Here is a 13703-nt window from a genome sequence, read left to right as displayed (position 1 = left end):
AAAACCAACGCAGCATGAGTGAATGTGACGCTTTGTTGTAATTCTTCTCTATCTTATGACCATTTAGTCTCACTTTGTGGTCATTTTGCCTCTGTCTAAGTTATGCTACTTTATATGTCTCTCCACTGTATTTCAGGGCCAGTGGATTACCAACCAGGCAAAATGGGCAATTGCCCAGAGGCCGCCAGCTGTTATGTCAGAATGATATGTCAGTCCAAAAAAACCCTGAACTTCTGTGGTTTACTTGATTTATTATGTAATCTGAATTAATTACAAATTTGTTTTAGAAAATCTAGTATTTTTTTCATCATGGTATTGCTACTTTTACTTTAATAAATGAGCTGAGTACTTCCTCCACCACTGGTTACATCACACAGTCACCATTCATTCCTTGAACTTTATCTGCACTGCCTTTCCATTTATGTGTCTGAGATGTGCTGGCAGATACGATTATTGCAACAAGGTTCCCAAGGAACTAACAACTTTGTAATTTCAGTAAACAGCTAGGGAGAGTTAGATTTAGCTTGTTCCCAAGAAATGTTAGGATTACCAAGACAGTCCACCTGCTAAAGCATAAAGCCAATAGTCCAAGACCTTGTTAAAATGCCAAACCAGATTTTGACCCTAGTCTGTAATCACTCCCAGATCTGTGTATTTGGATATAGACAGCGAAGCACTGATTTGATTGACTGTAACTGATTGGTGTTAAACAACTTTGTTGTCATTCTGGAAGGTGTAGTTTGTGGTGCTGCTGTATTGTATTGTATGAGAGGTGTTACTGATATATTCAGCCCCACAGTGAACTACTTAACTAAATATGTGAAACACCTGTCAGGAAACCATACCAAGTGTGTAAAATATGATTTCTTTTTTCTCTTCATTTCTAAACATTAATAGAATCTAAAATAATTAAAAGCTCAATCTCAACCGGCTACAGTACAATATTAAAGGGTTACATTACTGTACATTTTGCTGATAATACTTGTAGTGTAAAATCTTCAAATCTTCAGCAGGCATCTTTACTTGTAATGGTGTATTCTTATTCTATCGTGTTGCTACTTTAACTTCAATAAAGGATTAGAATATATCTTCCATCATAAAGTACTAAAGATTTGCCTGACTTGTGTCAAATACAAATATTTCTATTTAATTACTTAAACGCTTGTGCACTCACAGGATATATGTTGTGTCGAATTTTCACTGTGCAAAATATAGGCCGCACATTAAATGTCACAAGAGCAGCCACAGACAGATCATTGTGGGAGAAATGATTTGGTCTGAAGAGCTCAAACAAAAAGGGACCTTGTTGCGTAAGAGTTGGACAACAAACAGAAGAGGGGACGTAGGAAGGAACTAAACTTCATATTCAGCAGTCTGGTTTCTATGAGCAGGCACAAACTGAGAAAATCAAGCCTGTTTTGCTGAAAAGTGTTCATGATTATATCTCCACTACAAACATAGATTCATAAGTCGTATTTTGATGAGCTTCAAGTGCTTCCTCTTTGGATTATCCCTACTGAATACTTCTACATTCACTCAACAGTCACTGATGGTGAAGTTGGTATTGGTAATTAAACCTACATCTGTCATGTTGAAGATTACCTAATTACCTGATTACCTATTAACGTCAAATACACTCTAATGAGTCTGCAGTCACTGTGTCGTCTTTCTGCAGTGAGTTAAAATAGATAGACCATCAGTCATAAATGCAGATGTTTTTCACAGAGAATCTGCATATTTTTGAGTTTAATTACCATCAAGACTTCTTAACACCCCTAAAATAAAAAAATGTTTTTATGGAAAAACAGTCATGTTTTTCATTCTGTATCTTTGCTTTAAATCAAACAACAACAACAACAACAACAACAACAACAACAACAACACATTATTATTATATATGAGTGACATTGATTGTGTTGTTATTTGGTCATAAACCAAAGTGTTAAACATATTTAAATTTTGACCTGATAATGAGCAAATTAAAAGTTAAAGGATCATCAAAGTTGTTACAATTTATCCTGAGGGGAACGTGAATGTCTAAAGAAAATTTTATGGAAGGAGAGAAGAAAAGCTAGGTGGCTCACCAAAGTCAATAGGATTCATCCAGTGGGGATTATCAGTGTCTGTACAAAATGTCACGGCCATTGATCCAAAAGTTGTTGAGATATTTCAGTCTGGACCAAAGTTGTCGACTGACTGACAGTGCCATCCCCAGAGCCAGACTGCCAGCACAGCTAAATGGTAAACAAGCGGATATGTATAATAATGGTATACGGTGAAAAAGGAAACAATTTCTGCTGTGGATTCATTTGATTTGTCTTTCACATCAAAAGATGGCTCAGAGTGGAAACTGTCCTATAAGTGTGGGTTTTGATTGTGAGTCATCTCTCTATTCCACAGCATAAGTATAAATGATGACACAGAACACTTTCAAGTGAATAAAAGCTGCGTAAAGTTAGCATTTAATCTTTCATATTACAACTGGTTCAAGATCAGTATTTAACTACACATCACCAGACTAAAATAATCATCCTTTTCATATCTCAAATAAAAATGGAAAATTAAAAATGGAGGCATATGTATAACAAAATCTGGAAGCATGGCGGCCAGAGGACTTGTTTTGAGATGCATGACCTCATGCAGTGGATGCTAGAAAACAACAATCCTGCTGTTCAATTTCATTTACTGATGAATACAGTATAATTAGCTGTGACTGTAGCAGTACAAAGAAAAAAAGAAATAGCTTAATATTGAATATTGTCTTTGATAAATATACTTTTAAGAAATAAACCATCTACAATCATATGTACACAAAAACTGAATTGAGTTACACACCTAGTCTATATTAAATAAATATAACAAGTACAACATTAGACAGATAAGACTATGCTAATACACTAAGATTATTATCCATAGTCATTGCAATATATACATTAAATTACAACTGATGGTATGATTGTGCTTGAACAACACTACGCAGCTACATGATATACAGTTCCCATTTCCTGCTGATAATACCACAGGGCTCCATGGGAATGAAAGCAGGTAACTCCAAAAGAATGCTTGAAGATGGTTTGTTGGTCTGACTGATAACAGACATGAGGGCAGGATCTCATCTCAATTTTTCTTTTATCAGCTTCTGAATTTGGCCCAGATGTTGGGTAACGTTGACAACACACACACACACACACACACACACACACACACACACACACACACACACACACACACACACACACACAAATAAATACATGCTCACAATATACAACCAAACACACAGACAGATGAAGGACACAAACTGCAGTTGGACGTGCAGATTATCAGTTCATCGATGGACCACATTTAAGATGCCTACTGTATAGTGCTACATGCAAGTTAGAGCCCTAGAAGATGGAAAAACACATTCAACATATTAATTCTCATTAATTTTACCTTTCCAGGTTAACTCACCTGAATGTAAAGTCCCTTAGATGTTTTGAACAGCATCTACATACATCAGTAGCCTATATGTAAAAATGTATGACATTCCCTTGTTCTTGCCAGGAAATATTTCTTTATATTTTTAATTCTTTTGAGTTCTAAACTATACAGTGATTGTCAGGGAACTTGAAGGCAAATTATACAGTATGTAGCACCAGGTTGACATGGCGAAGAACTGAAATATTTATTCATAATCTGGTTTGTGTACATTAAATTTTGTTGCTGTGGATCCATCTCTATGTCATGGTATATAGCTGTTTTAACTCAATTCCTGCATGTTCCTCAAATTAGGTTCAACGGAAGACTGATATTCTCATATCTGTGCAGTAAAGCTACATATATAGCAGCAGATTATTTTAGCACAAAGACTAGAAACAGCTTGGCACAAATTCAAATGTTTTGTCTCATTTGTTTAATCCCAGTAAAACCTGAGTGTAAAAACTACAGGAAGAAATCAGCCGCATAACAGCAAATTGTTGTTTGTACAACTTGGTACAAAGTACCAAGTACAAAAAAAATTATAATAGTATTTTAAGTAGTATTTTAATTAGCTTTAGAGGTGGTGCTATAAAGGTTTTGTTAACATTTGAGATATGGGCTAGCAAGTTCCACCCTGTTTCCAGTCTTTATGCTAAGCTAGCTGCTGCTAGCTGTAGCCTTATACTTAACTGACAGACATGAAAATGGCATTGATCTCTCATTTGTGTATTTCCCAAAATGTCAGACTGTTCTTAGTTCAGTTCAATACATTCAGGGATCTTGATGCTACAGCCTTAGCCTTTTGGTAGCTTATATAGGCTAATGTTAGCTAATGTTAGCCAACTTAAGTTAAGTATTGCTTCAAAATGGACATTAGCATTTACCATTATCTTGTAGTTGTCTCATAATTTTGGCATTTTTCACAGCAAACATTTAGACTTATCATCGCAGGAAAAGCACAGGTGTAACTAATAACATGAACTATAGCTCTGTCCTATCAGAGTAAGCATAAACAATACCAGGACCTGAAAATGAAGCAGCTAATTGGAATTCAACCAACATTAATTTTATTACTAACACCTGAACTTTTTCTACTATGACATGACTGTGACTGCTGCTCGGCCAATGTTGCGTAGTTTTGCTAGAATTACACTTTTTTTTTTTAAAAAACCTGTTCTACTTACATTTCTATACATGAAAATTACCCTTTGTTATTAATTTGTTTGGCTCGTAAAGTCTTCATAGCGCTGTCACCCTGCAAGATGAGGTAGTACAGTTTATTGGCAAAATGCACAGGGTTTAACAAGGGAAGACTGTCTTGAGATGATGCTGAATGACATGAATATAAAAATGGAAATTTGGTGAAAATGGAAAAGTCTTGTAAAAATTATACTGAATTGAAAACTCTTTGTTTTACAGATCCACTATAATAATTTCTTGAAAGCTCGCTGGAAAGAACCATGGTGTTTAGTAACAGGAAAATTTTAGTTTTTTTTTTTTTTCATTTTAGTCAGTTTTTTGTGTTTAGTTCATAATTGACCTCCTCAATTTAAACCCCAGTGAATATTTACTACTCATTAATTTACTATAAGAAACTTTTTCCTCAGTTTACAATGAATTACATGTTTGTTTGTAAAGACATTTCACATTTTGCATGCTCAGCTCACCTGCTGTCCTCTGTATAACAATATCAAGGTTGTGCTAGCTTAACATTTAGAAATAACGAAGAAATTAATTTGAACTCACCTTAGTATCAAATTATTTAGCTATTTCCAGGAAAACTCTTAGAGATTATTTTGAAATAAAGTGGAATTTATGAATCTGTAAAATAAATCGTTATGTTGAAAGTGAAAAACATATACAATGCTGTCATGCACATTTGTAAACAAACCAAATGACATTTTGTAAAAAAAAAAAAATCCATCACATTAATTATTTTGCAAAGAAAAACTGACGGATGACAAAGACCACTACACAGCTGGGATTTCTAATGCTGATTAACTGAACACATGACATGAACATAAACAGTTCATGCCCCCATTTACTGTATCTGTTACTATGTCTTTAAAAGCTGTTTACAGATGACCATGCAGTTATTCTAACAGTTTTGAATTGATCACAAGATGATCCCTGGTTTCTGTTGTCCTGCTGTCTGCGTGGCCGTCTCTTTACTTTAGCCACATTATTGTTTTCACCTCATTGCTCACAAACCCTCCCCAGGCACAGTTCAGACACTTTCTCTGTTGCTCCAGAAGTCTGCTCCAGCAAACTGCAATGAACAAAGTTCATGAAACCGCTCAGAGACAAGAGAGTGCCTCTTCCTCACAGCTGCAGACGCCTAGTGAAAGTTACTGACGTGACACTTGACATCATCTAAGCTCAGGACTGTCCCCTGGTCGTTGTTGTTGTTGTGCTTGTGCTTCTTATCGGAGCAGCGACATAGCTTGTACTTTATCACCTGAGAGGATAACAGAGCAGTTCAACATGATTAACAACCTGCCTGTTTTGGTGCAACAAGGATCCAAGGAAAAGAGAGACAACATTCATCACTTTGTATCAAGAATTTCAGAAATGCTGAGGTCAAATCTCTCAAAAGCAGTTTGAAATGAGGATTTTTTATCTATTCACTTAACTCTTCAAACAGCCATTCAATTACATTTTATTTCCTAACATGAAGGTCTAACTGCTGTTTCAAAGCCCTCTACACTGCCAGGAATAAAATCGTGGTGGGGAAATACTACTGCCTATAAAATGAAATGTAACTCCCCCCAGACTGTTAAAAATCCCAGAGAAAATTACAGATGACATTACCTCAGTGTTCTCAATGGTAGCTTCAACTCTGTATCAAGTAAATAATTACAGGCGGAGCAAGATTATTCATCAATCTAAACGATTTCCCAAAGAAGTCTCACCTCATAAAGGTAGTCAAATAGCTCCAGAATAGTGAGTATGCTTGCCCCAATAAAAAGTCCCATCTGACCACCAATATCGCCTGGAATAAAAAGAAAATGTAATATCATGAGACATTTGCTATATCATTTGCTATAAATCAGAAAGATAACCCATCTACCGTATAAAATTGAAGTCAATAAAACTGTACCTAAAAGTCCAGCCACTTCATAAGCCTTCTTTTGTTCAATAGTCTCATAGTTGAGAGCCTCAAAAAAGATGTCTAAAACCAGGATGTTCTCCCTGTGGAGACAAAACAAGCCAGTCGAAACATTCATATTCAGTTTCGGGCAATACTTTAATTTGAGTCCCCCTATTTAGCATTAATAAGCAGTATATATGTTTAATAAATGGTTTGTAATCCACTGTATAGTTGTAAGAATATATAAATACACACACACACACACACACACACACACACACACACACACACACACACACACACACACAGATGAAGAAATAATGGGAAATTAATTATTACCTAAACATTGTTTGTGTTTTACAGAAAAGCAAATGAAACAGTATAGTTGATACATACTTAATATACTGCTCAGATTTGTTGTATTTCTTTGCGAGATATTTAGCAGAAGCCTTGCTGGGGATCTTGACAAAGGACAGCTCTTTGCTGTATCTGGTCATGTTGCACGGTGTCTCACAAACACAGAAATCATTGTCTCTCTCCACCAGGAAATCTAGAGAAAAGAAAACCAGATCTCAGCTTGACCTTTGGAACAGTTCAGTGCGGCCATGAAGATGTCATGGGATGACGCGTGTGTCTGTGTCTGTGTCAAAGGCAGCCTTTGGGGACAAATTACAGACTAAAGACCAGTTCATTTTGGACGGCCTTGTCCTCAATTGAGGACAAAACACTTGTCCACAATTTGGCAAAAGCTGATTTTTGGGTTAGTGGTTAGGTTATGGTTAGGGTAAGTCAGTGTGTGTGTGTGTGTGTGTGTGTGTGTGTGTGTGTGTGTGTGTGGACATGGACGAAGACTTCTTCTCACCAAGAGCTGGGTCAGCACATTCTTTGTACAGCTCGGGGGTGCAGTACGGTGCATCGCCTGCAACCAAAGAAACACACACTCACATCAGTTCATTTTTTTTCTGCTCTCCTTCTTTTTGAGGTGACTACAGTCATTTTTCTCTGCAGCATCATTGATGTAACTCTGACTCAACACACAGTAAGAGTGGTCTCCTACCAGGCATGTGCACCATGCGGCAGTTGCAGTTGTCCACCAGGTAGCGTGTTTCACAGTCAATGCGGCAGGCTGTGATGCTGTAACTATCAAAGAAGTCTGAGTCCATGGGCGTCACCTTACAGTCTCCCCAGGGTGGGGGAAGATATATCAGCTGCAACAACAAAACATAATTGCTGTTCAATCACATTACTTATTATAAAAGAGAAAATAAAACAGAGACAATCAGTAAATCCTCACATTTTTTTTTACAGTTTTACTTGAAAAACTGGTTAAAACAATTGATTTTCAAAAAAGTTGCTGATTATTCTAATGTCAGTTTGTTTCAGCTCTTGTACACACACAGTTGTCTTATTAGCAAATGTTGTGCAAAGAGGGATAATTATCACTATTTTGATCTATTTTTTTGTCTATTTTGATAACCAGTTAAACATTTCAGTTTTTTTAAGCAAACATGTCAAACATTTTCTTGTTGCAGCTCCTAAAATTCGAGGACTTGCTGCTTTTTGGTGCCATAATTGACCATAAAATGAATGTGCTTGGGTTTTGGACAGTTGGTTAGACAAAATGAGCATTAGTCACAGCCCTTTTCTGATCACCTGGCAACTCATGCTTCTTGCCCGGCTGGACTTTGTAGTAATTGTTCTGTTGTGATTACCTTGGTGTGTATAATTGATGAAATTGATGGAGGTAAGTACAAAAATAAGAACCAAGTTGTAATCAACCAGAAAAATCTTTAAACAAATGCCAGATGCAAATGTTTGTACCCTTTGTTCTTGGCAGGAAACAAATGTCTGGAACCCAGGTGCCACTCCGAACCCGAGCTGGTCGATGAAGGACGGCTCGTCCTGACTGTGGATCTGAACTTTGACCCCAGCTTCAAACGATGTCTCATCTACAGGAGGACAAAGAGTGTGAGATCAGTGTAACACACTGGGAAAACTTATTTCTCTAATGAATCTGGACACTTTCCAGAATTTTCTGTCTGAGTTTAACTCTCTGAGGTATTAACACCCACACACACCAGCACACAAACCAAGGACACACCTGCCCACACACACACTTGGTGTGACAGATAATCAGATCTGCCAATCACTGTGTGGAGTAAATGATATTCCCCTCACCTGTTTCTCCCCAGACTGGCAGATATTCATCCTGCTGAATATCCAGCATAAGCTCAAGTCCATTACCCATACCTCCCTTGGTGGTGATGAGGGGAGGGCGTCCATCACCACCTGCGTTAAAGGTATAACACTTCCCATAGCGAGTGAAGACCTGCAACACATGAGAGAGATTTTGTTAATTGCAAGTAAAAGTACCGATAACACAAAGTAAAAATACTCCAATATAAGTCAGTCCTGAACTTCAAATAGAAGTTCAATAAAAGTACTTATTCTGCAGAAAAATGGCTCCCTGTGACTGATATAATATTATATAAAGTATCTCACATTATTAGATATTTAATACTGATGCATCACTGTGTAAGCAACATTTTATTGTTGAAGGTGCTCGAGGTTGAGCTAGTGGTTGGGTCATCACATAAACAGGAAGAATTATTTAGCATTAGCATTAACTTGAAGTTCTGATACACAAATCTATTTTAATAATTTGGACATTTCTCTAATCATTGCTGTGTTAGTGAAATAGTGGATATTTTTTCCTCTTTGAGCCTCAAAAAGAGATTTACAGGAGGGGAAAAATATCTCTAACATTATTAGACATCTGAAAACATGACAAAAGATCCTTTGTTTTGTAATGAGTTACTAGCCAGAAAAGTCTGGAACAACAGGTTTTAATCTCTGATCAGTAATAAAGTGTCTTTTATACATTTGTAAGATAATGTTTTTGATTTAAAATGTCAATCTTCAGCTGAATGTAGTGGAGTAAAAAGCACATTTTTTCTGTCTGAAATGTAGTGAAGTATAAAATACCATCAAATACAAATACTAGTAGTACTAGTAAAATACAAGTACCTTAGAATTGTACTTAAGTACAGCACCTACCACAGTGCATACCCCTGCAAAACTGAGCTTTCTCATTATGTTAGAGATCTAAACAGTGGTCTTTCCACTGGGGGTCAGTGTTTGCCTCAGTTTCGAACATTTGTGTGTGTGTCTGTGTGTGAACATGTGTATATATGACAGAAAGAGTATGAGAGAAAAGGAGCATGTAAGACAGGAAGAGAGAGAGGAGAGACAAGGGAAGTGGAAGATGACAAATAGAGAAGAGAGAAAGGAGGCATTCCTGTGGGTTTGTGGGTTACACAATCAACCCAGTGAGGTGATGGAGACTGGCATAGTGGTGATTTCACATTCCCTCGCATGCTCTTTATGGCATTTATAATGGACCTGATGTTACCATGGAGACCAAGCATCCCAGCTAGTAGCCTTATCTTTTAGGGGAAAGCCAAGATACAGATGTGAGATTGAATCTGTACGAGATATCATCAAAAGCCCATATGACATGTTTAAACAGCCATGATCGTAAATAGACGTTATCAGTATGGAGCTTTCTTCAGCAAAGGGTTAATCTTGCATTAGAGCATTTAGTGTTGTATGAGTCAACCCAGGCAGGGAGAGAGTGAGAGAGTGGGAGAGCAAGGAGCAATGGAGAGCAGGGATGCAAAGTGAAAGAGACAGACTGACAGAGAGAGAGAGAGCGAGAGACAGAGACTTTAGCTCCTAACGCTTGGAGCAAGCTATTGTTCAGTGTTATGGCACAGAATGACATATCTATGATTAGAAAGAACAAACCAACCAAGTAATTGTTGAGAAAGAGTTTGGGTCCTGCCAAGGGCAGTTTAAACATTGCAGCCATCTATCTATCATGTGAAGTCAGCAAAGGGCTGCTGGTTGCAGAGGCAGACATCAATCTGAATGGGAAAAAAACATTCTGCGCCGTCAAGAAAGGCAAACGAAAGGCACGGCAAGCCACAGAGGAATAATATGCAAATGTTCTTTGACAAATGAAGTTTCAAGTGGACAAAGTGAAGACTCTACAGCTATCTCAGCAGCTCTGTGCCGCTGTGCAGTAGGTGCCAGTGTATGTCATCAGAACTGCTTGGCAGGTGGTTGAATAGTTTCAGAAACCCCCTCCTCCCACACCTTTCTGACGTCAGAAGTAGGAGGGGGCTTGTATCTGACCATTTCTGTAACTTGATTTGCTGTCTGGAGGTGAGAAAGGAGTCAGGGTTTAAAAAAAATCAATGAAATGTGGTCAGACGGTGGTAATAATTCAAGATTCCCATGTGTCCAACTTGACTGTCACGTCATCTGACAACTCAGGATAGCAGCTTTCAGTCGTTCTTGTGTTGCTGCTTCTCACACTTTACTGTCTTAATCAATTAACACTAACAAAGCTAAATAGAAAGACACATAAATAAAGCCTTGGTCAAACTACCCAGTGTTCCTATTCTGTACCTAATCTAATGTTATCAGCCTCCTGCAGGTGGCCTTGACTGCACATTCATTTAAACATATTGATCACAGACTCTGTGAACCCTGGAGGCTGATAGAACATCTGTAAGAGAAAACCCAGCTGCCAGAGAGGCTCTGACTTCTCTCCACAAATGAAAGCATAAATGTGTTAGCTCATACAGCGGCTGCACTTACTGTACTTCATAAATAAATCAATCCTTACATGAAGTTTAAATTCATGTGCTTTATGGGTGCACGATGATGTTCACCAGCATCTGATCAATACGCTGATGTGAGTTGATGTCAGGTAACACTTGTTCTCTGCCTCTTGTTGAGTAGGTGATGTTGTGACAGAGGTGGTGAGAATAAAAAAAACATCAAACATGTATTATGCACACTCTGCACAGCATGCATACTGTGGCTGCTTGCTCTGCTTGTTATGATGGATGAATAAATTATTTCACACATATGAAAAAGGTTTCCTGCATCAGAAATCATATGGACCATGAAGGAAGTGTTAGAACTACGACAGAGAGAAATACTGACTTCTGAGAGTCAAAGTTCAGTTTAGTTGTGCGTTGTGACACGTTTCTATTTTTCACACTCCTTTGCCACTATTTAGAGCTGCTCCAATAAAACAAATCAATCCCCCTTTTCCAACAGAATTTAATACATTACTCACCAACTGCAGTTTACACAGGCTATAATCTTCAAAGCTCTGTGATCAATAAAGCTGTCACTCACACACAATTTCCCATGTATTGAAAAGCACTCAGCAGAGCTCTGCTGTAATTAATCATTATGCACATAATTATACATATCTGTTTTTAGAGCAACATCAGATTTTGAAAGAATATCTAAATCACAAATCCATGCACTTTGCCATCCATTTAGTGAGGTCTTAATACAGTCTTGCAATTTGTGAGCTGCTAAAAGATGTCTCCGCATGGTAAGTTCAATCCATTAGTGCTCTGTTGTTTTATGGGGATGTTTTCATAGACTTTAAAGCCATCTCTGTAAAGTGCAAACACTTTCACTGTTATTATGGTGTGCGCTTAAACAGCTATCACTGGGAAAAATGCTATTTCAATGCACCAGTCAGCAGACGGAAGCCCACGGTGACCACCACTAAAATACATTCACATTTGTTGCATCCTGTGGTGCATTTTGGGTTATTCAGGACTGTGATCCAACCAGGATTTCAGCTGACCTGGAAATTTTCACACTGTACTGGTTGCCTTCATACATGAATAAACTTTATGAAATAAATAAAAAGATTAATATTAATAAGAGAGGGAGAGTCTGCAGCTGTGCTCGCAGCCAGTGGTGGAAAGTAACTAAATACATACAATAATTACAAGAGCTGTACTTGAGAGCAGTTTTATGGTGCTTTACTCCACTACATCTTTACATCACTACATTTATTTGAAAGCTAAACCAGTGGTTTTCAACCCTTTTGTCTTATGACCCATTATAATGTATCAGTGTGTCTCCTTCATGCTTCAGATGTTTGGGAGGTGTTAGCAGTTCAACAAAGAGACTTTTCCCTCCTAAAAATTTAATTTTCATTAACAGCTCATTAAATACTTCAGCAAAAATCAAAGATTAGAGAAAAGTTCAGAATCTGAAAACAGATTTGTGTAGCAGAACTGTTTTTTTCTTTCCTTTTTCTATTAATCATCTCTCAACCCCTCAGATTTATCTGGTGTCCCTTTGGAGAGGGCCGACTAGTTTGGTAATTCATTACAACACATATATCAGTCACAGAGCCAATTCTCTGCAAAGTGGGTACTTTTTCTTTTGATACTTAATGTAAATTTTGCTGATAATAAATACTAATAAATAAACTTTTACCTGAGTAGAATTTTAAATGCAGGACTTTTACTTTTTCACATTGTTGTATTGATACTTTTACTTTAGTGAAGGATCTGAGTAGTTCTTCCACCGCTGCTGCTACCAGCTCTGTGAGGCAACATGCTCACAATTACAATACTTAAATGCTGATATTAAGCAGGTGTAGTGTTTACCATACCATCTTAGATTAGCATGTTAGCATGCTAAGTTGTAATTAAGGCTGATGAGAGTAACTTTAGTTTTGCAGGCATTTTGTTGTAAAAATATTGGACAAATTACAATTTTGACCTGATGATGGTGGTGCTACATTTAAAAGTCCAAGTTTTAATCCTGTGTCCTGTGTTAATATGTGATAAATAATAATTTTTAAATATCTTTTTTATATCAAAACATCTCTCTTTTTTGTCATACATATGACCAAACCAACAGAGCAGTATCATGATTGAAGTTGCGTGTTTGGATTTTCACTGACAAAAATCTTGCTTATAATTCTGAATAATGTTGGTGAGGTCTAATTTATTCATTTAACCCATATCCTCCTACATCTACCAATGTAAGTGAAGGAGGTGTGGGTGGAGTTGAACAGTCCTCCACAGAGCTGTATCACACTCACACCCACCTTTGATTAAGTACAAAGTTTCATGCCAATCCATCCAACAGTCTTTAAATGTCAGTCTGGACCAAAGGGGTAGACTGACCGACTGACAGACAGACTGACTGACTCTAAAGCCATTTTGAAGAATGGCTAAAAACCCATCTGCATTATTCTTCAGATACTGTGTGTGTTAAAAACAAAAGAAATCAACAAATCTATATGCCAACAGAGCCA

General features: G+C 37.3%; 1 protein-coding gene across 1 annotated transcript in view; it reads right to left on the bottom strand.

The window, feature by feature from the left end:
* Positions 1–2435: 2435 nt before the first annotated feature.
* LOC111654979 (acid-sensing ion channel 1-like) overlaps positions 2436–13703 on the bottom strand; it is a 51901-nt gene continuing 40633 nt past the window's right edge. Inside the window, exons 3-10 of the mRNA XM_023406184.2 lie at positions 8729–8879; positions 8372–8499; positions 7608–7758; positions 7413–7469; positions 6947–7100; positions 6560–6651; positions 6372–6451; positions 2436–5917 (exon numbers count right to left, since the gene is read on the bottom strand). Of these exons, the coding sequence (XP_023261952.1) occupies positions 5798–5917; positions 6372–6451; positions 6560–6651; positions 6947–7100; positions 7413–7469; positions 7608–7758; positions 8372–8499; positions 8729–8879 (933 nt within the window). The 3' untranslated portion in view covers positions 2436–5797. The remainder of the gene's footprint in view (positions 5918–6371; positions 6452–6559; positions 6652–6946; positions 7101–7412; positions 7470–7607; positions 7759–8371; positions 8500–8728; positions 8880–13703) is intronic.

This window comes from Seriola lalandi, unplaced genomic scaffold, assembly GCF_002814215.2.
Source record: "Seriola lalandi dorsalis isolate HSWRI2012SDOR001 ecotype SW California unplaced genomic scaffold, Sedor1 jcf7180002054297, whole genome shotgun sequence".
Classification (NCBI taxonomy): Eukaryota; Metazoa; Chordata; class Actinopteri; order Carangiformes; family Carangidae; genus Seriola; species Seriola lalandi.
Note: the sequence above shows the minus strand (reverse complement) of the source record. Positions and strands in the feature narration are given on the sequence as shown.